A 23,149-nucleotide genomic window follows, 5' to 3' on the forward strand; every position below is an offset into this window, starting at 1 on the left:
AAATGCCAGTCTTCTACGAGCAACGGTCAGAAAGGAATAGCACGGCTGCCAAGGTCTGCCACAGGTATCCTTTCCTTCTCATCTCTGTGGAGACCGATAATATCACAATGAATTACTATTAATCTGTTCTCACCTAGAGTGAATTACTGGCTTTGGAAGTGGGGTTAATCAAAGGTTAGTTCTCTAGGATTATCTGGTGGATGGACTGAATTCCCTCAAAAGAGCCTTCTCCTTTTTAAAAAAATGAAGAATAAAAACAATATTGTGGTTTGTGCCATCCACCAAATCAAATACGAGGTGTTCCTGATATTTCTTAGAAGCAAACTGATTCTCCCAAACTGAGACAGGGGCCTTAATTGCCACGACATGTGCTAGGAGACAAACATGGTCCTTTTAGCAAGTTCTCAGCCTGCTTTGTGGTAATTTTCTCCTTCAGAAGGTGGAAGAAGCCACAAAAGAATCCATTCTTGACTTGATTTAAGCAATAGGAATAATTTAATCAAATAAGAGGCAGTAGCAGAAAACCTGGAAGATGACAATAGTGGGAAATCTTGATTTTAAGTGAAAGTAAACTGGGTACGCTGAACACAAATATTGGACTTCAGAAAATTATGTTTTGTCCATAATCTACAGTCAAATCCAGGACAGGAAGTCTGAAAGATGGCATGCATTCCTCCAAAGAAGGATTTCAAAATTACAGTTGAATAATTCTAGGTATAAAATAAATATAAATAAATTAAATAAAAATAAATGTGATTACATAAGAAGCTCAGTAAAAAAATCTGAAAATGCTCAAAGACTTATCTTGGCTATGGGAAAGACCACCAAGGAAGCATGTCTGCAATACTTTCATTCAAAGGATGCTATCACAAAAGCTGATGTTTAGTTCCTGCTGTCCCCCCCCCACACACACACGTACAAACACGCACACACCACACACACACGTGTGCCCCAAATAATGTGCTACGAATGCTGGGGAGGCTTCTCAAAGGAAGCGAGGAAGGAAAATCTCTCACCTGACTTTGATCGCAGGTTTTTGTGGGAAGAAGCCCTGAGCCTGATAGGATGTTCCCTGTGATGTAGAGAAAATCCCTGGGACAGGATTCCTGGTCTACCATATTGAGGCAGGGAATGGCAACCTGCTCGAAGCCCCGGGAGACGTCCCTGGGAAGAGAAGGCAAGGCAGCAGGCGGGCAGTGCTGAGCACCACCCACAGTCTGAGAAGTGCCCGTCAACTGGGAATATGTTTTTGTGAGATGGGCGACATTATAGACACGATGGCAGAAGAGAGGGAGGGAGGGAGGGAGAAAGTGCAACTGACTCACCTGCTGAGTATCTGCTCTACCTGACTTGGCAACTGGGCAGAGAAGGCCTGCAGAGCCCTGCAGGAGGGGGAGCTGAGCCGGGTGCATTGCTGGGGCAGCTGCCCTGCCTTGTTCTTCAGAGAGACTGCGCCACAGGCCAGGAAAAGGCTGCAAGATTAGAAGGAGGCTGGGGGCCCCGGGCTTTGTGGTCTCTGAGGAGAACTCCAAAGAACTCCATGCAGCCAAAGCATCTTATTCCAAGATCTCTCCCAATCCACAAGCAACCCTCCCGTCCTTTCTTTTGAAATCTGGGGACACGGCTAGGATTAGAAAGGCCCAACAATCAAAATGGGCTTCTCACCAAGAGGGATGAGAGTAGACAACTGCCCCCTAGGTCTAGAAGACTGAGCAATGACCCCCAGGCCTGGAAGAGGGCTTCAGCTTTCCTCCAGAGCTCTGCCCTGTGTAGTCAGCTAACTACATGTGAAGAAACTCCTGCCCCACTTTTCTCACCTGAGGCATTCGTGGCACTTCTCTTGGGCCGCCAGGTGCAGAGGTGAGTTACCCCGATGGTTCCTTGCATTCAAGTCTGAGCCAGCTTCCAGCAGCATCCTAGCAATGGTGGGTGAGCCGAAATAGGCTGCCCTGTGCAGGCAAAGATTCCCCTCCTACATGGGGTCAGAAGGGCAGAGACCCACGGTTGAGTTGGCTGAAGGCCCTGCTCCGAAGCCCTTTTCTTCCCAGGCAGCCCTGAAATCCCAGCTCCTTGGGAAGAGCAGTGGGAGAGGCAGAGGCCCTCTGCCAAACTGCTTCCCTTCCCAAAGGCTGGATAGCTCCAATGAAGGGAAAAACTTCCAGGCAAGTAGAACAGAAAGGCTGGATCAGTCTGGAGAGCTGTTGAAAAGTTGATTTGTTGGGCAGGGCCCAGAAGAATGGACCCTCTGCCCCAAAGATTCTCTTCTTTACCTTTGCAGGGCTGTCGGGACCCAATGGCCCACTGCTACATGACCCATGAAGCTGAGCCTGAAGGTGTAGTTGGAACCAAGCCAGGTGTGACCATGTGGCTCTTTGGGGCACCTGGCTGGGTCTTGCCTCTTTCCAGCCCTTTCAAGATGCAGCCATCTTGGTTTGTTATGAGGCAGCTGCTGGATATGCCCCTCTCCCCTTCCCTTCCCCCACAACTCCTATCTTGCACACACTTTGTCACGGACATCTGGGTCTGCCCCATGGGACAGCAACAGCTCCACCAGTCTCTCGTGCCTGTATTCTGTGGCCCAGAAAAGTGGGGTTCTGCCACTGGCATCCTGGAGGAGAACAAACGACCCAAAGCAATGGGCAATCTCAGTAGATGCAGGAAGGGAGACCCCTCCCTTCTTCCGGCCTCTTGCCGCATTGCACTACCTGGCTGTTCATGGCTCCTGTTCCCTGGGAGAGGAGTCGCTGGGCCATGTCATAGCAACCCTTCCTTGCAGCTGTGCATAAAAGCGCCGCTGTCTCATCTTCCTCCTGCTACAGGAGATGCTCAAAACAATTAGAACCCTCCTGGTATATCTTGCACTGACAGTCGCGCGCACGCCATTCCCCCAACTGGCCTTGGTTGAACTATATTGTTGGGCAGGACCTCAGTTTAAGCAGAGGCAAAGCTGAGTCAGACAGCCTGAACAAAGCCTCTTGCCGGTGCTTCAGAGGCCAAGAGGAAGGGAGACTGGCGCCATTCCAGAGAGCTTTCTGCCACTCCTTTGCTCCCCTTTACCTGTCTTTCAGGAGACTCTCTGTTAAGGCCCGACTCTTTGCTTTCTGCAGGGAGGAATTCACAACAGATACAGAGCCTGATATATTGCTGTGGGAGGCTTGGTCCTACCCCACCCCTTAGAAGCAGCTGCCTGATGGATTAGGGACCAGCTGACTCGCTCTGCATCTGAGACAGTCCATCCCCACTTCTCAGTTCTGCCCCCCATTCCAGACTCAGGCCTGCCTCACCATTCAGGCCCATGCTGCTTCCTAGCAACACTCAAAACTGTTAAAAGAATCCAGCAGTTGACCAAGGTGATGGACATTCCACAGAACGGTCTTGGGTTCTACCCAGACTGGGAGGTAGAAGAGGAAGCTCTTACCAGAATATCCTGGTCCTGAAAAGTATCATTGCTGCCACCACCTCCTCCTCCATCTCCTGGCATTTGGCCATTGGTAAGGAAGCAGCTCACACATCACCCATAAGGGGACTGCCGAGAACATTTTGGAGAAAACATTCGAGGCACAATGCCCTGTCCCTAAAGGTCTGCTGGGAAGCCATGGAGTTCTCCCCTCCAGCCCTCTTGCATTTCTAAAAAGAGGGTAGGAGCAAGGAGCAGCCTTCGCTTGGGCTTCTGTCTCTGTGGGGTAGTCACCCTTGAGAATGCCCATGATTCTCTTCAGCTCCTGGACTCCTTCTGGATCTCCGCCCTCCCATGCTAGCAGATGCTTCATAGCTTTGCTTCAGGAAGCCAAAGCAGCCGCAGACTCTCCTGGGTCTCCCACTCTGGCCCCAAAGAACAACTGGACAGAAGTGCAGCTGAAGCTCTCGTAGCTAAAAGTCTTCAGGGGCTGCTCTGAGCAACCTTCCTTCTGACTCTCCACCTGAAAACCCGGAACAGCCAGCAGCACCAGCCACGGTAGCCCCAAAGCTCCTCTTGACAAGGAGAAACAGGGCTCCTTCAGGACTCCCCCAAGGTCAGAGCAAGCAAGTTGGCATGTGGAGGTTCCTGGTCGGGATTGGCAGAGCCATTCACCAAGAGCCACGTGTCTGTGCCCAGGGGCCTTATCAGGGCCAGCCCTGCTCTGCCTGGCGTCTCTGAATCCGTGTTGGTCTGCTGACATCCAGCGTTCATACCGCCATGGGTTGCCTGCTGCTCTTGTGGCTAGCCTTAACTTCCCTTCAGCCTGCCAGGACACAGGAGAACAACAGCTGGGTGGAGGAGGAAAACATTTTGGTCCTGAACCAGCACAATTTTGCCAGGGCTTTGCGGACATATAAGCTGCTCTTGGTGGAATTCTGTGAGTACAGTACCGGTAGGGAGGAGGACTACGGGAGGCACCTGGAAATCTTCATAGGGCTCCCTTGGGGCCTCTGTAAGGCAGATGCCACCTTATTGCAGGGGAGCGCAGTTTTCCGGGGGAGGGGCAAACTTACCATTTCAGTGAAGAGAACTGAATCTGCGCAAGCCTCACGTGCGAGGTGGTGCCATTATGGTGCCATTTACGGCCTCAGAAGGCAACCCTTGTTCTTCCTGCTCCCTGCTGCTTTGGGCACAGCCACTATACAAGGCTGTGCCTGTTTGAACAAACTATCCCACAAACCAGAGATTCGATCTTTACATAAAACAGGCCGTGTTCCCAAAACAGCCAATGGCCTGCAAATACCCCAAGCCAGTCCCTATAGCAACTTAGATTGGGGAACATACAGCATGGTGCACACTTGGCACGAGGTGCACACCATGGCTCCCCCTACCCGAGTGTCCATTCTTGGCCAGCTCCAAGCAGCTGCTCTTTGTTACAACTTCAGTTGGTAGAGGTTGCCTCTCACTGGTCATAAAATCCAAAGTCCCTCAGCTGACCCGTGTTGGTATGCTGAGTTCTTGGGCCTTGGAAGCCGTCAGACCCAGAGAGAAGTCATCCTCATCTTTGTTATAAGCTTAAGTGCTGCTCCTACCTTGCCCTGCAGTGCTCAAGACTGGAGATGTTAGTGGTTGGGTTGGCTCGACCTTTGAGCTCCGCTCCCTTTCTGATGATGCCCCACAACAAGAAGCAACTTTCCCTTCCCATCACTCAGTCTCACTAGGTGCCCCCTCCCGCCTCCCCCAAGATCCTGGTATAGAGAGAGAGGAAAGGGCTAGCCCTCTCTTGCACATCCTGATTTTCAGCTGCTGCTCTTCTTGATTGCCTCTCTTCTCTCTCCCTCAGATGTCCCCTGGTCGGGGCATTGTCAGGCCCTGGCCCCAAAATATGTCAGAGCAGCCATGTTGCTAAAGGAGGAATCCCTTGTGAAACTGGCCAAGGTCGATTGCACCCAGGAGCAGACCCTGAGGGCCGAGTTTGGAATCACTGGCTACCCTGTGCTCAAACTCTTCCGAGATGGGAACCGCACCCACCCCATGGATTTCCCAGGTCAGTTGGGAAGCCCTAGTAGAGGAACCCACTGCAGGGGACTAGCAGAGGAGAAACCATCACCGGCACCTTCCTGGGAATCTGAGGGAAACCTGCCACTCCCAGACCTTTGCAGTGGGAATCTGCCAGCGCCTTCTCCCTCCCCCTCCGATGGGCAGCCCAGCCTTTTGTTTCCCTCTTATTGTTCTCGAGTCAGCATGTGTTTTTTCAACAGAGGGGCAGAATATCTGTTCCGTGGACAGGACCAAAGACTTTCAGCCACTGCTCAGATTTTCCCATATTCTCTGATAAGCGCCATGGTCCTTTTATTCAAAGAGTTGCTGGTGAGGAAGTGGGTGGACAGACATCCACTCAACTCGTCCACTGGTTCCCATGCTAGGTGAGCAGGAGGCCACAGGCATAGTGGAGTGGATAAAGCGGAAAGCCGGGCCCAGTCTGGAGCTCCTCAAAGAAGTTGATGAAGTGGCTGCTTTTGTGAATCTCCACAATGTTGCGGTAGTTGGATTCTTCCAGGTGAGGGACGTCCTATGCTTCTATGCCCTTTTGAAGCTGCCATAGGCAAGGCGTATTTTCTCTTCCAAATGTCACCCCTATTCACTCCCTGAACCGGAGGGGGGCCTCAGAAATAACTGGAGCCTTTGAACCTTTTCCGTGGGGGATGTAGCCAGGGATTTCACTGCTCAGTTGTCCAGTGGCAGATTCTGTCCAGAAAGCAAAATGTGCCCTCTCCCCTGGCCTCCCACGAAAGCCCTTCCTCTCTCCGTGCTGGTGGTATGCAGAGCTGCCTCTGCCTGTGCCGTTCTCTCCAGGATCTGCACGATCCAGATGTGGGTCTCTTGGGTGATGTGGCCAGTGACACTCCCGAGGTAGCCTTTGCCATCACGGACAATCGGCTCCTCTTCCAACAGTACAATATTACTGAAGGCACCATCTCTCTCTTCCGGAAGGTAAGGCAGTGCCATATCTTCAAGATGCTTTCAAAGGGACGGTGTGCCACTGAGCTTCTGCAGAGACTGTTTCCTGACTGATGTATTTGCAGGATGATGGTCAGCGGGTAGATTTCTTGGCTGACACAGAGCTGGGCCTGGATGGAGAAGACCTGGCTCAATTCATCTCCGTGCAGAGCTTGGACCTGGTGATGGAGTTCACAAATAAGGTCAGGCAGCCGACCCCAACAGGGAGACCACAGCCTTCTTGCTCTCAGAGGCAGCCCCTACTGTCTCTCTTGCATATAGTGGCCTCCATTAAGGGGGTAACTGCAATGGGCAATTTGTGCATTGGTGCGTTGTGGGGGCACCACCTTCAGAGCTGCTCCTCTGCTGCCCTGTGCAGGAGCCCCCGGCCTGTGTCCCGTTAGGTCAGGATAAGGTCAGAGAGGAGAGGAGGGATGCTCCAGACCTTCAGGATGGCCCGCCTGCCTATCCCAGCGGCACCCTGTGGGCTTTCTGTGTCCAGTGGCTTAAGGTGTCTCTGCCCAGAGGAGGTAACTGACGATGATTTCCCCCTAGAACTCCTCCAAGATATTTGGGGCAAAGATCCCAAACCATTTGCTGCTGTTTATCAACAAGTCAGTGGATTCCCAGCTGGGGCTCCTGGACCCCTTTCGAGAGGGGGCCACTGCATTCCGGGGTCAGGTGAGTCCAGGGTGGAGATGGGAGAGGAGGTGGGACTGCTCCTGGGGAGGCCACCCCCTCTCCCTTCCTGTTTGGAAGGAAGGCAGCAGGTCTCCTCTTGTTAAGCCAGCCAGGGGAGGGGAAGCCCAGCTGGCTGTGATGAAAGGGCTGCCAGGGCAAATTCGTACCCATCCCCCATGACTGGGGGGCTTCTGTCCGAGGCCACAGGTGCTTTTTGTGCTGGTGGATGTCAGTGGCGAAGGGGCCGGCGTATTGCAGTACTTCGGCCTTAAGGGCCACGATGCTCCTGCCCTCCGTTTCATCAATATTGAGGCCAACAAAAAATACCAGCTAGCCACAGAAGGACTCACATCTCACAGCCTCCACACCTTTTGCCAAGAGGTTCTGCAGGGGAAACGTCAGGTGGGCAAAGGGGGTGTGTGTTCACCCTGGTGCATGTGGACCTCTAGTGAGGAAGGCACCCCCACTACCCAGGCCTCCCTTATTCCGTCTCCAAGAGGTCAAGAGGAAAGGCCCCTCTGGGGAAAAGCCACAGGTGCATTCCCATGAAAGAAAGGTCACACAGCTTATAACAAACTGGAAGGTGCCCCTTTGCCAATTAGGTCCTACCTGGTTTGCCTTCTCTTCCAGCCCCACCTGATGAGCGAGGAGATCCCCAATGACAGAGATGAGAAGCGGGTGAAAGTCGTGGTGGGCAAGAACTTTGAGCAAGTTGCATTTGATGAAACCAAAAACGTGTTTGTGAAATTCTGTAAGCATCTGGACCTCAAACACAGACAAAACTAATACTAAGAGAGACCCTGGAGGGCAGCTCCAGGCAGCGGAGGGTCCCTGGGCAACCCAACTGGCCTCCCACAAGAAAGGCCCGAAGGCTCACATATGAGGCCACAACCACACAGTGGCCCAGTCGGGCTTTCTGGACATCAGAGCAAATGGGACTAACAACCAGTGCTGCTCCACTGGCTTAAATGCATGTCTGAAACTGTATGGGTAGCTTTTCTAAAGGTCCCAGCATGGCCTGAGGTTGGGTGTGGGCAGTTTTATGACCACAGGCCTGCCAGACGGATGTAGAGTTGCACAACTGCCTAAAGGGTTTTACCTCTCCACGCAGAAATCTCAGTCAGAGGGGTGGGGGTGGGGGGTTTGTATAAAACACCAACTGAATTATCGCCCCCCCCCCCTCCAAACCTGCTTGCTGCATTCCAGAACAGGCTTTGCCCAGATAACCGCGATGCAACTGGGACAGAAATTGGGTCCCATGCTGAATCCCTAAACACCTGTTAGATTTAGGCAGGTGGATTGTGCACAGCAGCCGCAATCAATCCGAGCCCAAGCTTGTGCGACTCATAACCGAGGGCAGGGTTCAGTATTTTTAATCTAAGAACATCTGCCTCCACAGATGCCCCTTGGTGCCCTCACTCCAAGGCACTGGCCCCGGCCTGGGAAGAGTTAGGAGAGAAATACAAAGATCACAATCATATCGTCATTGCAGAGATGGACGCCACAGCCAACGAAGTGGCAGACTTGCCCATCCATGGCTACCCAACCCTGTACTTCTTTCCCGCTGGGCCGGGCCGGCAGGTAGAAGAGCATTTGGCCTGTTCTACGGGAGGAGTGCCTGGCTGCTGGTTGGGGGAGGAAGGAGGTGGGCCCATGCTGACTGATAGTTTCCTGCCCAGGTGATTGAGTTCAAAGGAGGCAGAGATCTTGAGAGCTTCTCGAGGTTCCTGGAGGGAGGAGGGCAGGTCCTCTCCAACGAAGAGGCTGGAGTAAGTACCAGGCCCCTCCAGAAAAGGGGCTACCCAGCTTTCCCGATGCAAAGGGAAGACTCTGCTTAGCGAGGCCATTTGGAATGCCTAGAGAAGTCTTTTCCTCCAGATTCCCATCTGGACTTTGGGGAGAGACTCCTGGGATATCTATGCTGTAATTGCCAGTGATATAAGCCAGGTTCTAGGTCTTGCTAGAATGTGGATTCTACCCTTGGTTCCAAGGTTCACAACGAAAATTCATGCATGCTATTTTGGACAATCGCCCCAAGACGGAGGGAGGGCAGGGAGGAAACAGTCTTGGGTTGAACCTCCCTTCTTTCCTCACTTTCCCTTCAGTCTCAGCTTCCTAAGTCTGTTTTGCAAACAAACAGTGCTATGCCTATACGCACAGTGGTTACTGTTGGAGAACAGTCCGTACCTGGGTACTCGAGTAAAGGTTGCCTCTGCTTTTCTAGGCTGCTGAGACCCCCAAAGAGCCACAGCATGATGGGATGAATCCACCAGAGACCACAGAGTCCAGGGAGGAGTTATAAATCCCCCTTCCGAGCCTCACTTTCTACAGGAGGTCCCCACAGCCTCATAAACAATATAAAGACCTTGAATATCAAGAGAAGATTGTGTGAAAGTCACGTGTTTCAAGCCGTGCATACAAACCCCCACCCCCACCCCAAATAATCAGTTACTTTCCTATATGTGTTGCTACCCTCTGGGCCTCTCAAATACTTTCCAGAGCTGGTTCCTTCCATGTAAATCCATCCCCTCTAGTACCTTCCCTCGCCTTGCCCTGCCACAGAAAAGCTCTGCAAAATAGCCTGCTGAGCAGAAGGAAAGGCAGCTGGTTGGTGCCACTTATTGCCAGCAGATGCATCAGTATCTAACGAGCCACAAACATGGCTGGCACAACTCTCCAAAATCAGCACCACTTCAGCCTTTCTGGTACTCTGGACACCAAAGCAAAGTCAAGTCACAGGCTCAGAGATCTCCTGGTCTGCACCCACTAGGAAGACCAAATCGCTCCAAACTCTGAGAAGTCAACCCTCGCTTGGCAACTAGCCAATCCTCTCCTCCCCTTGAGAACCACATTTTCAGCTTTTGCAGAATCTGTGGAGCAAGCCCTGCACACACATATACCCAGAAACCATTGGAACGTGGGCCTTTATTCCGCTGTTGTACCTGTAAAAATATTAATTGTACAAGTCAACATGTGAAAAAAAATGTTCCAGAATTGCCAGCCGTTCGCTCAGCCACTGCGGCCTGAGCCTGGTTTAGAAAATGTACATATGTACAACTGAACCCTTCAGAAAAAGGGGAAACAAAGATCCGGCCCCAGCCGGCCACTGCACATGGAAAATGTCCATCCGACGTGGAACACAATCCCAGGAAGGCCAGAACGCAAACCAGGGAGGGGAGCAAGCAAGCATGAGGTTGGAAGGCACTCGGTGACGTTCGCAAGGGGTGGGTGCTGGTGGGGGCAGTGGAGGGCTGTTCCACCTCCTCTGCCATGGATATGTGGAGCCCAGATTGTGTGTGTGTGTGTGTTTGTGTGTGTGTGTGTGTAGCCTGGGGGAGGTCAGCAAAACAGGAAGACTGACAGGCAGAAGAAGTACGCAGTTCAGCAAGCAGAAGAGGTGTCCACTTCTGCCCTAAGCCCCCCTCCCCCTCCAGCTGTTGAATGGCAAGAAAATGAGAGAGGTAGCAAGGTATGGGTGGGGTGGTTCTAAGCATCTTGGAGTCTTCCTCTGCCCCTCGGAGGGCAGCATCTGAATAGGAAGACCTATCGGGGGAACACTTGGGACAAGGTGCAACTCTTATCAAGTAGCCCTCATTCCAAGGCTATTCAAAATGCAAACCAACACCTTGTTCAGTCTGCCTCCCACAAGGGTCTCCAGCTTCTGGCTTGGCCCACCGTCCCATGGTGGAGGTGGCATGGCCGTAATATTGCAAACCCGGGATCATCTCAAAGACAGCCTTTGGTGCAGCTTTTGTCAATAGCTGTGTAATGTTCTAACGCAGCAAGCTGAAGATCCTGTACACTGTGGAGAAGGTTGTGGTTTCCTCAGAGAAGGCAAGCAGCAAGGGAGAGGGCTGTGGTTGCCAGACCTTTTGGCTCACCCTGCTTAGTCAATCTTCTCTACCTTTCCAATTATCTTCTCTTCAAAGATAGGCAGGACCGCATCCTCCTCATGAACTTCTTCAAACACAACTCCACAGTCAAACTCATCACTGACTTTCTTGAAGTAATACCTTTAAAACAGGAATGGGGGGGGGGGGGGACGGACGGACGGACAAGAGAAGGTTTTGCCCCAAAGGGGCCATCAGCTTTGCAGACACCCCACAAGGCGGCCAGATGGGAGATGCTTCTAGGGGGTTTGCTATTGCAAACCCATCCAGGACCATCTAAAAAGCACCAAAGCTACAATGATGACCCCAGCTCAGATATCTTGAATATCAGAGCCCCATTTTTCCCTTTCGTCTTTGTACTTGTTTGAGAAAACTGATCCTCCATGTTTGCTAACCAAGTAGATTACATAGGCAATTTGTGTTTTAACTTCTTCATTTCTCACCCTGGTCTTTTGAGAAGGAAAGCAGTGTTTTCTGAGCCATTCTCCAAGTATCACCACTGAGTACCACCACTGAGCGGTGGTGGCGCAATGGTTAGAGTGTGGTACTGCAGGCTACTTCTGCTGACTGCTGTCTGTTGCAATTTGACAGTTCAAATCTCACCAGGCTCAAGGTTGACTAAACTTTCCCTCCTTCTGAGGTGGGTAAAAATGAGGACCCAAATTATTTGGGGCAATATGCTGAGTCTGTAAACCGCTTAGAGGGGGCTGTAAAGCACTGTGAAGCAGTATATAAGTCCAAGTGCTACTGCTAATTGCTATTCTGTCTCTGGATCGCCAGCTCTTCAAATATGATTCTCCAGCTCCCAAGAGCTGTTGCTTTGCTCTGGGTTGAAGGGAGACTGAAGGGAAGCCCAGGGGAATGGGCGCATGCCGACCTTCCATGCCAGTGCCAGCTCCTTGCCCATTCTTACCTGTAATTCCCTTTCTTGGTCAGCAGTTCCTTGAATTGGCCCAGCGTGACCACCCGGCCTTTGACAAGGGTGCGGTAGGGGATCGGCTCTCCGCAGAAGTAATACGCCACCACAATATTCTCACAGGGCTGGGAGAAACCGCTGCCCAATCTCTTGGGTGCCTTCATTCTAGGAAGCCAAACACAGAGCTGGTCATTCGCTGGCAGGCATATTGCAGCACACCTGGCTGGCTGGCTGGCTCAGCCTTCGGAGGAGACCGGGAGCAAGAGCAGCCAGCCACCAATGAGGGCAGGTGGGAGAACTGCTGCATCAAAAGGGGCCCAGGACTAGGGAGAGCAAGGGGAGGCGCAGAGCTTTCTTGGGGAGAAGCCAAACCAATCCCTGGCAAGATCATCAGCAGGTAGAGGTGCCCCCTTTTGCAGACCCTGCTTCCTCCCTCTTGCTCCAGCCTTGACTGGGCAAACCGTTTCTGAAACTCGGGAGTGGTGAATTGCTTGTGGCTGCCACTTCCCTCAGCTAAGAGCCCCTCACCACAGGAGTTGTGAAGAAAACCAGGAGGGGAGGACCTCCTGCCACCGCTTTCCAAAAGGCCCGATGTGCTGGTAACAGTTCCAGAACACCAGCCTACTCTCTCTCGGCAACCCCTTCCAAAGAACGAGAACAGCAGCAGGGGCAGCCCAATTCCTCTTCTCCTGGCTCAGCCGATTCTGCCCTCAAAAGTGTGGCAAGCTAAGAATAGCTGATCCTGAAATTCTCCGGGGACTCAACTCCATGCAACAGCCTCAATTTGAAAGCTGCTTGCGACCCAAGCTTCCACAGCCTCTGCGGGAAAAGAAGAATTCCCAAGCCCCGCAGCCTCTCCGCTGGCTGAGCCATCTTGGGCACAGTAGCCGAGTAACTCTCCCAACAAGGCTACCATGCAGACACCTTGCTCAAGTCCCAACGCAAAACAACAAACAAAAATCACCGTCACAGGTAACCCAAAAATAATTTTCAACCTGACGCGAGTCACAGACCTGAGAGCTCAGTCGGCCCAAATAAGAATGGCTCCTTCGTGGGCCATTATGAGCCCCATCTGTGAGAACCGGCTGGACACCCCTCTGGCAGCTGGGCACAGAAGGGCTGGAAGAGGCTATGACACACAATTTGGTCCAACAGTTGTCTCCAACCACCAGTCTGGCTTCCAGAGAGGAGGGAGAAGGACCAAAGAATGGCAAAACAGAGTCGGAGAGACCCAGGTTGGAAACAGTGACTACATTCGGCCCTAACAGATGAATGGCCACCCTGGATAACCACATGAATATTTTGGAAGAAGAACATGGACCTTAGACAATTCTCTTAGTTTTTACCCTTGTTTCCTCTGATCAGGGATCCATCTCGGGGCCACAAACCAAGCCTTTCCAGCCTCAAAAGCTTGGGAGAGATTGGGGGAGAGAAGAAAATCAGAAGCTTCACTGCCAGCCAAGAAGAGGGGCTTTTCCACCAGGGCGCAGAGAGTACCAACTCTCCCTGGGCCAGGAGGCAGCACAGAGAAGGCCCGGGACACACACAGCCGCAGCAGCAGCAGGGGGCGCTCCTCATGTTCCCGGCACTGAAGTGGGCATGGGTTGGTTCCCTTCCCTGGCAAGTTCTGCCCTCAGAAGGCAGCCTGGTGGGGCCCAGGGGAGAGTGGGGGGTTCCTGGGGCAAGCCAGAGCTCCAGCACTACCAGAAGGTGCCTTTCCTTCCACCTGCTTACCTCTGCTTGGCAGCTGGCTTGCCAGTTCTCTTCTCCTCCTCCTCCAATCGCCGTCGTGCTTCCTCCAGCTGTGTCAGAGGGTTGGGAGCAGGGTTGGGGGGCATGGTTGGGTCCTGGATGAAAGGGTGGGATGGCTGCACAACATTCCGGAATGAGATCCAGGGGTGCACAGCCATAGGGCGATCGATGGGAACCGGGCGGGGTGGCTCGTGGGCCAGTTGCTTCTTTGTAGCCGATGAGCTTCAAGGAAAACAAAGAGAAATTGACGGAGTGTCCCAAGACTCCTGCAGCAAACCCAAGATGAGAGCAGCAAGTAAAGCAGAACTGATGGATAAAAAAGGCCGGCCTCCAACTGCCTCTCCGAAGCAGACGGCAGACAAGCCCACCCCACCCCCAAGCAACAAGAGGAGAGGACTCCCTCCCCACTCTGGCATGGGAGGCTGGGGGCGGGGGGGGGGGGAAGGATCTGCAGAAGGTCTGCACTGAAGGCTTCCGGGACTCGAGAAAGAGTCCCTCAGGGCCCCAAGGGGAGAGGAGGATGAATCTGAGAGCTGGTTCTCCCCCTTCCACCTCCTGCAGCACAGAGCAAGCCCATCCTTCCAGAGCCCAGTAATAACTAAGGCCCCAAATCAAGCAACACTGTCTGTTCTTAGGCGAAGCCCCTGAGAAAAGGGGGCCACAGCACGTTCTTTGCTGCTCCATTGGGGGAAGGGAGAAACCAAAAAGCAGGGAGGGCAGCCCAGAGCAGCAGCTCTGCCAACGTGAGACCCGGCGCCAGGTGCCCGTTTCATCTTCTTCCCCAGGCAGCGTCTTTGGTCTGCCTTCGCAGCCCTTTGGACCCTTGGCACCTCTACCATTTGCCAACATTGGGATCCCAACGTGCCTTTTCCCTCCTGACCCCACTCACCTGTGGGTCGTCTTCCGGTGCCTGCTGATCTCCTTTTCGCCTTCTATGATCCACTGCATGATCTTCTGGTTCCTTTCCAGGTCTTCTGGAGAGCCAGGCACATCGTAGCTGCCGCTTTCATTTTTCCCAGGGTCCGACTTCTTGGCACTTCGCTTGGCGAGCAAGCCAGCTTTCCCACTAGCCACAAGGGGAGGGAGAAACCGGCAGCTGAGATCTTCTTCTCATCACTTCTCCCAAAACATGGGAAGAAACAGCGCTTCCTGGTGCCAGCTTGGCCTTGATTTATGGCCTTGATGAACCAGCCTGTTTCTCCCAATAGCACACCAACTCCGCCCTGAGAAGCTGAGGCAACATCTGCAGCCCCCTCCCTCCCTCCCTCCCACCATGACCCCCCCCCCCTGCACAAGAGCAGGGGGCTTCGAACCTCTTGTCGGGGTCCCTTCCTCTTCCACTCTGCAGCTGCTGCACTCAGGGGCTCATGCCCACCCTCAGCCTCCCTGGGACACTTTGGACTAGCAAGTTCTCTCAGCCCCACCTACCTCACAAGGTTGTTGTTAGAGGGATAAAATGAAGGGAGATATCCACCTAAGCTGCCTCAAACTCCTAGAGCAGTGATGGATTTTTGTCGTCACGTGCCAACAGCACACGCACCCATAGTGCAATGCACACGTGCCCCCTCCCATGCATGCCCCCCCCTGCACATGCATCTATGGCTCCCCTGTGCCCTGTTTTGGGCCTAGCAGGCCTCCCTGCAGCCTCCTGGGAGCAAAAACAAGCCATATCTCCCACATGTGCCCTGCACATGCACAGCTGGCTGGCGGGAGGTGCGCACGCATGCGTGGTGGAGCTGAGCTGGGGCAAGGGCTCCCGTGCCTGCAAAAAGGGCCATAGGTTCGCCATCACGGTCCTAGAGAAAGACGAAATATAAACCTGACTAATCAACAACAGCCAAATTCACCTGTAGGCCATGGCATCCAGAGGGCCCGTGGCCAGGCCCATGCTCTCCCCGTAGGCCCGTGACTTGGCGGTGCAGCTGTGAGGGTCGACACTCCAGGCGAAAGGGCCCTGCATGCGCTGGCTGGCCACCTCCTCCGCTGTCTCCTTGGCTTTCAGTCCGGCATGGTGATGGACCATGTGGTGATAGACATGCTTGTGGTGGTAAAGGTTGGTGGCCTCCAGCTTCAGCCCGGACTTGCTGGCATGCTTGCTGTGACCCAGCGGGACAGACCCCGCCAGGCTATGCAGCTTGCCAACAAGCCCGCTGTCTGGAGATCGGGGTTTGGGGGATTGGCAGCCGGGGGTTTTCATCACCCGCTGGACGTGCTCATCCAGAATGCTCTCGGGGTTCTCTTCGTGAGCATCATGCACCTGCAGCTCAGCATAGCGGGGGGCAAAGTGGGGCAAGAGCTGTGTGGGGACCAGCTTGTGGCTCATAAGGGCAGGACCCAGCGGGAGGTCTGCGTCTTCCCCTTCTTCCTCCTGTCAGAAGAAAGACACAGTGGTCAGGGCAGGGCCAAAGGCCAGCCGGGCAGAGGAGGTGGTGAAGGCCTGAAGCCCAGGGACAGGGTGGCAGCTGGGAGCAGCTCCACTCACCCAGCAACAAGGGAACTCAACCAATCCAGTCGCCTCAAAAACCAGCTGAAGCCTTCCCCCCCAGGCAACAGCTCTGGATTTTCAGCCCCAACTCCCTCCCCCAGCCCCGGCTTTTCTGGAGTGCCCAGGTCCAGTTGGGCAGCTGCCCCCTTCCTCCAAGAACCAGGAGCCTGACAAAGGCAGCAACCTCACTCACGGCTCGGACACGTTTCAGGCGCTCCTCCAGCTTGGCTTCTGCTTCCCGGTCCCTCAGCACTTCCTTCAGGCGGTTAATCAGTTCGGCAGCAAATTTCTGGGGTTCAACGTGGATGTCCTTTGGCATTCGGTAAGTTCGCTGCGGGAAAGAAGCCCCCGTGTGAAAAAGCAACCTGGCCCTGCGTCCTCCCCGCTCTTCCTTTTTGGGGAGGAGCAGGGATAGTTTGAGAATTTCTCCTGGATCTCTGTGCCGAAGCAGAAAAATGCCCTTTCTCCTATGGGTCATTCCACCCACACACACATCAGTTCCCCTGCTTGGCAGCCCCTTTAGAGCAGCCATGCCAGCTCACCATCCCACCCCCACCCCCCCATCTGCTTCTGAGGTCCTGCCAGCCACCAGCCACCCAGAAGTTGCTCCCAAGCAGCAGGGACTCCGGCAGACTCTGGGAAGCTTCCACAAAGGAGCTGAAGCGAGTGGCATCACCTGGCCTGTGCAGTGCCCGTGAGGGCTTGCTTGGGCACAGAAATTTCCAGGGACAGAGAGCAGAAGGATTCTGTCTTTTCAGTGGCCAGATAATTGCCGGAACTCCCTCCCCACTCCTAGTGGACACGCGAGGCTCCAGGCAGACCCACGGACTCCACCGAGGCAGCCCCTAAGCTTCCTCTGGCACAAAAATAAATAAATAATCCAGACAGAATTTGTTTTTGTGGAGGGAGAGGCACTCACTAAGAGGGGGCTAATGGCACCAGCTGGGAAGGGCCTGTGGGGGAGAAAAAGGGGCTCCAAGGTGGAAAGCTACTTTGTAGGTGGGCTGGACTCAGTCTGGTGCTGGGCCTCAGGCCATAATCCACCTGCGCAGCCACTGCTGGACACTGCCGGGAAAGGAAGACCCTTGGAAACAGGGCCGCACCCCCAAAGTGCTCTCACCCTCTTACCGGAATGTGAGGTAGTGGCACACGTCCATTTGCTTTGGCGCTTTCTTGCATCTCTCTACGATGCTGCTTCCGCAGCCGGTAAGGGGGAACCCCGTCTCTGCCGTGAGGAAGCCACAACGCATAACCTAAAAGGCTGCTCAGGGGAGAGCCACCCTGGCCAATGCACGTGCGCAAAGCCCGAACCCCCATCCAGCAGACCTTGAACCCTTCTGCCCGAGCAGGACCTTCCTCTCACTGGTGCAGGGCAGGAAGTCTCACGAGGAGCCTGCCCCCTCCCATTGCAAAGGTCCTCCCTCCGTTATGGTACAAGCTCCAGTAACCCTCTGTTTCCAGACCTGAAAGGAGCCAGGGGACCTTTTAATAAGCAACACAGCTGCCTTTCTAAAGATGGCTGCTGTGGGCATGGGCCCATGGTTAGAAGAGCTGCTGGAAAGACTGAGACAACCCCTCCCCTTGGTTCCACCCCACCCTTTCAAAATACTCACAGGCTGCTATCAGTCAGTGACATGGTGTCAGCATCACTGGACATGCTGTGCTGCTCACTGTCATTGGCGCTGGTGGCTGGTGCCAGGGCATAGCCGGTGTTGACATAATACGGATGCCCTGTCTCCCTCCAAGGCCCAGTCCTACCAAGAGAAGACCAGGCAATGCTCAGAACCCCACAGCGCTTACATCCATGCTGGGGGGGCGGGATTGTCCCCAACAAAATCCATTCATGGCCACCAGTATGTCAGGGGAGGACAGAACAGAGTCACTCTGGACCACAAGAGGGGTGGCGGTTGGATAGATGGAAGGAAGGGCAAGCGTCCATATTATAAACCATATTATTCCAAACATTACGATGTTCCCTCTCATTCTTCTTCAAAGAACTGCTGAAATGTTAAGACTTTTATGGAGTCCTTGGTATTTTCTAACCTTGCTCGTTTATCTGCAGATGCTTCAATATCTAACCAGGTAACCCCATCAGTGCAAGTACGTGTGGGGCTTACTGGCTTGCCTCCACCTACTCAACTGATGTTGCCTAGTTGGGTAATGAAACATCTGCAAACAATCAGAAAAAACCAAAAATTATTGTAAAAGGTGTAGTAATGTTAACAAAATTTTGTAATTGCTTTTATCTATTGAGTTTCTTAGGTAATATGCAAAAGTAAAAAAAGAGTTACTGACAGTTTTACAAAATTGACAGAGCCAAACAAGTCTAGTTTTTTGCAAACCGAGACCAACTGAAGCCAAGTTCTGATTCTTCATTCAGCAGCCTTTGTGGTGAGCTTTGTGGTGAGCATACGTCACTGCCCGTGTCTCTACCTCTCCAAGGCCAGAGAGCTTCATGTAACCTTTGGCAAAAAAAGGCCTATGTACTCCCCAGTCCTTTGCTGGTGAGGCAAGAGGCCTGGATCCCCAATGGGGGTCTATGAATGAGGAGAATGGCTTTCCTCAGCAGGACATGAACTGCTTTCTGACAGGCAGAAAGTTCAGGCTGGACTGAGGAGACCAACAGATGATCTGACAGATGGTCACCTATTCTCCCCACCTCCCAGCATCTTCACCTCCTCTCCTGTGGCCAGGTGGACAAGAGCAAGCTGTAAACAAAAGCATCCTTCGGACTGTGGCTCTCACCTGAACTCCCTCCCCTCACTGTAATGCCTGGTCCTGGGGGCTGGCTGGCTGGTTGTCTCCAGAAGGAGCTTCTGGGTGAATCTGCTAGAGGAGGCAGACTCTGGATCGACTGCCACCTGCCCCTCCTCTCCTTCCAGGATGTCTTGGTCACACTTCCACTCCTCATCCTCATTCAAGGTGGGCAGGTACCCAGGCAGGCCTTTTCCCGTTCCGGACCCTGAACTCTGATCACTGTGTACTTTTGGGCTCTCCCCACCTGTCCTCGTGTACTCCAAATAAATATCCGACTTCAGGAACAAGGGGTAGGTATTCTCCTCAATCATGGACTGGATTTCCATCTGAGCCTGGTCAAACATGGCCGGGTCAATAAGTTGCTTCAGAACAGAGTCTTTGATGAAGCTTTTAGTGGCCGATTTCACCTGCTGGGACACGATCCCGTTATTGTCAAGAATGTATTTCTTGTAAATGGCTTTGGCCAGCTTCAGCCTTTTCTCCTCCTTGGAGTCGCAGGGCGCCAGCTTTCTGAAGCCGCTGCAGGCGAACCAGAAGTCCAGCAAATCCGCGCAGCTCTCGTGCTTCAGGAAGGTCCGGAAAAGGTGAATACCGTCCTGGTCGTCCAGCAAGGAGTGCAAGGACTCCGCCCATCGCAGGTAAGGCGGCGTCGGGGAAGCGCTGCCCTCCGGCTCGTAGCCCAGATCCAGGTCCGGACGCCGCGGGGTGGCGGTGGTCGTCTCGCCTTTCCCTCCGTCGCCCTTCCCGGCCGAAAAGCCGTGGCCGGGGGGCCGCGAGTCCGCGGAAATGAGGTCGCCTTCTTCCCCGGGGACCGGGGGCCTGGGCGCGTCCTCGGTGAAGCCGCCCCCGAGGTCCAGCGAGAAGCCTTTCTCCGGCGCGCTCATCTCGCGGACGGGAGCCGGGCGGCCCGGCTCAGCGCGCCAGCAGGAGCGGGGGACTCCGGCTGCAAGCGCGGGCAAGCCCCGTCGGAGGCGAAATGGGGCGCTCCTCCCGCGGCCGTCGCAGAAGCCGCCCGGCCGAGCCGCTCCCCGCCTCCCCAGGACGGACCCGCAGCTCGCGCCAGACCGAGGCCGCAGCCGCCGGCCGCCCCCTTTGTCCGCCCGGCCGGCGGGAGCGGCGGCGGCCAGGCCGCGCACGTGGGGTCGCGCCCGGATCCCCCGCGGGCGGGACGGGAGGCGGGACGCTCACCGCGGAGAGGCGGGAGGGCGCCGCGGTCTAGGCGAGGCTGAGACAGGAGCGGCGCGTGAAGGCGCGGGGCGCCGGCCCCCCATGGCCCCCGGAGCGCTGCCTGCCCGGCCCGGCCCAGCGCACTTCGGCCGACGCTCGGCAGCGCCTCGCCCTAGCGTCCGCCCTTCCGCGGCGAACAGCTCCCCGGCAGCGCCCCCTCCGGCCCGGAGGATCCCGCTGTGGCCGGCCGGCCGCAAAGAAAGGGAAAGCCGCCGCCTTGGGAAGGGCCTGTCCGACCGTCCCCCAAAGCCCCCGAGGCAGGAGGAGGCATGGGTAGCGGATCCCATGGAGGGAGAGCCTGCTTAGGACTCAGGGGGCGATTTCTGACAGCGAGAACCCTGAATCAGTGGCTTTGCCTCCAAAATGCCATACGGGGTTTCCAATTCAAGTGCATAGAATGGAAAGGATGTGTCTTTGCATCCCATCTTCCTCTAATGGCTTCCTGGCCTTCCAAACCCAGAGGGGAGATCCCTGGGCCAGGAGGCAGCACAGAGAAGGCCCGAGACATGCACAGTTGGAGCAGCAACAGCAGCAGGAGGCGCTCCTCATGTTCCGGTACTGAAGTGGGCCTGGGCTGATTCCCTTCCCTGGCAAGCTGTGCCCTCAGAAGGCAGGCCAGTGGGGCCCAGGGGAGAGGTCCATTTCCTTCCGCTTGCTTACCTCTGCTTGGCAGCTATATTACATATTCCTGTATTATTCCTTTGTTTCATTGGTAGATTAGTGGCTACATTAATAAATGTGTAACTGTGCCCTTTCATTAATAGAAACTCATATTCTTTTCCTTTTGCTGCCTTGCTTTAAGTCTCCTGCACAGACAGAAACTACTCAAAAAAGAGGTGATTAGTTAACCCTCAGGGGCAACGACTTTGCTCATTTTGTTCTACAATGCAAATATTTGCTTCTCTGGCCGAAAAGCAGGAAAATGACACATCCAAGGGAGCCACTGGTCCCATCCTCCGTCTTTTTACAAAGATGGCTACTGAGGGAGCATTGTGTCAATTACACACTTGACTCAGTGTCCCAAGCTAAAATCTAAGATGCCAAAGCAAGTTGTAGGTACAAAGTCTCAGCAGATGAAGACAAGAACACAATCTTGGGAGCAGATGAAACCGTCTTCTTTATTGGTGCTGAGTAATAAGCATACTGAACAAAGGGGATCATGCCATTCAGGAGGGTTGGCTCTCCCAAATGCCAAATAACAAGACAATCCATACTCTGAATCACCAATTAGGCGTTAGAAAGTTTCTTGGTATTCAGTCCTGCTTTATTTGACATGCATGAGAGAAACCAAAAGGAGCATAAAATTCTCAAAGCCCAAGTTAAATTTTTCTTGTTAAAAGGTCTGCTGTTTTTGGAGGTGTAGGATCAGTTCTTCTGCATAAACTCTGAACAGGGGAACAGGGTCCTAAGAAAATACAGATACAGAGGGTCAGTCTTACAATTGCCCTTGGTTTCAACTAATAGCGTCTCATGAGGAATGGTCTCAGCCTGACTGAGGGGCTCCTGAAAGCAAGGTTCCAAAAGATATGCTGAATCAATGGAAAGGCAATCAAGAATGCAATTGGCTATTGGTTATGGGTAGGTAAATATTCTAATCTAGGCAGATGTTGAACAACCAAGGAACTGCAAGAACTGGCCCACCAACCTCACTGGCAGAATCCGTCCATGACGTCCCTATGCCACATACCTTCTTCTCCAGGACTCTCTGCTTCTCCACAGCTTCCTCTAAACTCAGTCCAATCCATTCGGCCTCCTCTTCTGGAATGACAAACTCCTGCAGGCAAAGTTCAATTTGCTAAACTGCAGCACAGAAACTTATTGAGAAGCCAGATAGCTATGATTATGGAAAAAGTGTAGATATAGGTAAACAGGAGGAAAATCTCTTAGCAGGGAAATCGACATGACAACACAATGAACTATTGGAACAGAAGTTCTTTTCCAAGAGAGATGTGGCTGTAGCCAAAAGTTACAAAGATTGCACTTCCCTCTCCGCTATTCTCTTGCACTATACCTGTTCCCAAGAAACCTGGTTTCTTCCTGCAGCCATAAACTACCTGTAGGTCTTCCCAGACACTCCTGCAAAGGAGAATCACCTTGTATTTGTTATAAACAGCCTCCCTCTTGGCTGGATCATCTGGGTGGAGAGAAGGGTCTTTGCGTGCCAGTCTCAAAAGCAACGTGCGCTTCAGGTCCATGCCCAATTTGGAACACAACTCAGACTTTGGGGTCTGTAAATGGAAGGGATGAAATGCCACTGTTTACCTTAGGAGTTGCAGGTGGCCCTGCAAGCAACCGCCTCAGTCAACCCTAACCCTAACCCTGCACAGTTTCAGGTCACTGTCATCATGCCCAGATCAGAGCTGGGAGGGAAAGTCTCGGTTCAAAAACCAGCTGCAAACCTTTAAGATGTAGAAGTCAAAGCCGAAGGCTTTGTCCATCTGCTCCAGCGTCCTCATGGTGACGGCAATTCTCAAACTCTTGTCTAGGATCTCGCTGTAGAAGTCGCGATTGAAAACCTGCGGCTTCCACATCTTCTTCAACCGCCTCGAGAGCTGAAGGCACCAAGGGAAGAGATGGAGCCAGGGGAGTGACGCGCAGGACACCCTCCCCCCCAGCCTGCTCCCAGCGCAGGGCCGCGGACCCACCTTGTCATCGTGGGCGTAGCGGTAGCCCGCCACGCAGCCCTCGCCGCCCCACAGCCCCTCCTGGCTCTCGGGAGGGAAATAGACGGGCACCGGCACCACCTGCTGCCGCACGCCCTCCAGAGGTCCCGGGGCGCGCGCGTACTCGCCGGCGGGCGGCCTCCAGTGGACGGCGGGGGGCGGCGCGGCGGCGTCCTCGCGCAAGGCCCGCAGGTAGTGGGGCGGCAGCCGAGCGAGGATGCCGCGCTGCAGGCGCAGCGAGTCCCACAGCCGCGGGGGAACCTTGTGCAGCGGCATCGCCCACGGGGCCTCGCCGGAAGCCGCTGCCTCGGCCGCTCACCGCTTCCGCCTGCGTCTCGTTGGCCCAGCCGAACCGGAAGGGGACAGCCGGGGGAGGGG

General features: G+C 54.0%; 3 protein-coding genes across 3 annotated transcripts; 1 reads left to right on the plus strand and 2 right to left on the minus strand.

The window, feature by feature from the left end:
* Positions 1–4,177: 4,177 nt before the first annotated feature.
* On the plus strand, positions 4,178–9,404 carry PDIA2 (protein disulfide isomerase family A member 2; the record flags this gene model as incomplete). Its single annotated transcript, XM_081965482.1, has 11 exons — positions 4,178–4,352; positions 5,244–5,447; positions 5,827–5,960; positions 6,083–6,394; positions 6,487–6,603; positions 6,956–7,081; positions 7,289–7,483; positions 7,712–7,832; positions 8,481–8,662; positions 8,761–8,850; positions 9,306–9,404. The coding sequence occupies 11 exons, from the start codon at positions 4,178–4,180 to the stop codon at positions 9,381–9,383; spliced, it is 1,734 nt and encodes a 577-aa protein (XP_081821608.1). The 3' UTR covers positions 9,384–9,404.
* Positions 9,405–9,988: 584 nt separating this feature from the next.
* Positions 9,989–19,921, minus strand: AXIN1 (axin 1). The gene is made up of 9 exons (XM_081965852.1): positions 18,870–19,921; positions 17,738–17,878; positions 17,253–17,349; positions 16,318–16,455; positions 15,487–16,007; positions 14,529–14,705; positions 13,622–13,861; positions 11,885–12,052; positions 9,989–11,094 (listed from the first exon to the last, which is right to left on the minus strand). The coding sequence occupies exons 1-9, from the start codon at positions 19,763–19,765 to the stop codon at positions 10,968–10,970; spliced, it is 2,505 nt and encodes an 834-aa protein (XP_081821978.1). The 5' UTR covers positions 19,766–19,921; the 3' UTR covers positions 9,989–10,967.
* A 1,280-nt stretch (positions 19,922–21,201) lies between these two features.
* On the minus strand, positions 21,202–23,101 carry MRPL28 (mitochondrial ribosomal protein L28). Its single transcript, XM_081965972.1, has 5 exons — positions 22,754–23,101; positions 22,508–22,660; positions 22,202–22,336; positions 21,796–21,882; positions 21,202–21,513 (listed from the first exon to the last, which is right to left on the minus strand). The coding sequence occupies exons 1-5, from the start codon at positions 23,045–23,047 to the stop codon at positions 21,442–21,444; spliced, it is 741 nt and encodes a 246-aa protein (XP_081822098.1). The 5' UTR covers positions 23,048–23,101; the 3' UTR covers positions 21,202–21,441.
* Positions 23,102–23,149: the final 48 nt, after the last annotated feature.

The sequence above is a fragment of the Natrix helvetica genome (assembly GCF_964273705.1).
Source record: "Natrix helvetica genome assembly, chromosome: 13".
Taxonomy (NCBI): domain Eukaryota; kingdom Metazoa; phylum Chordata; class Lepidosauria; order Squamata; family Natricidae; genus Natrix; species Natrix helvetica.

What these genes read in the sequence shown, in the direction of transcription:
- AXIN1 (XM_081965852.1), bottom strand. Translation starts at nt 19,765, where the DNA reads ATGAGCGCGCCGGAGAAAGGCTTCTCGCTGGACCTCGGGGGCGGCTTC. An exon ending in GCCTGAAACGTGTCCGAGCC is followed by an intron (nt 16,008 to 16,317) that starts GTGAGTGAGGTT and finishes TTCTTCTGACAG; the next exon opens with GAGGAAGAAGGGGAAGACGC. An exon ending in CACCGGAAGACGACCCACAG is followed by an intron (nt 13,862 to 14,528) that starts GTGAGTGGGGTC and finishes TTTTCCTTGAAG; the next exon opens with CTCATCGGCTACAAAGAAGC.
- MRPL28 (XM_081965972.1), bottom strand. Translation starts at nt 23,047, where the DNA reads ATGCCGCTGCACAAGGTTCCCCCGCGGCTGTGGGACTCGCTGCGCCTG. An exon ending in TTGACTTCTACATCTTAAAG is followed by an intron (nt 22,337 to 22,507) that starts GTTTGCAGCTGG and finishes TTCCATTTACAG; the next exon opens with ACCCCAAAGTCTGAGTTGTG. An exon ending in AGAGAGTCCTGGAGAAGAAG is followed by an intron (nt 21,514 to 21,795) that starts GTATGTGGCATA and finishes GTATTTTCTTAG; the next exon opens with GACCCTGTTCCCCTGTTCAG.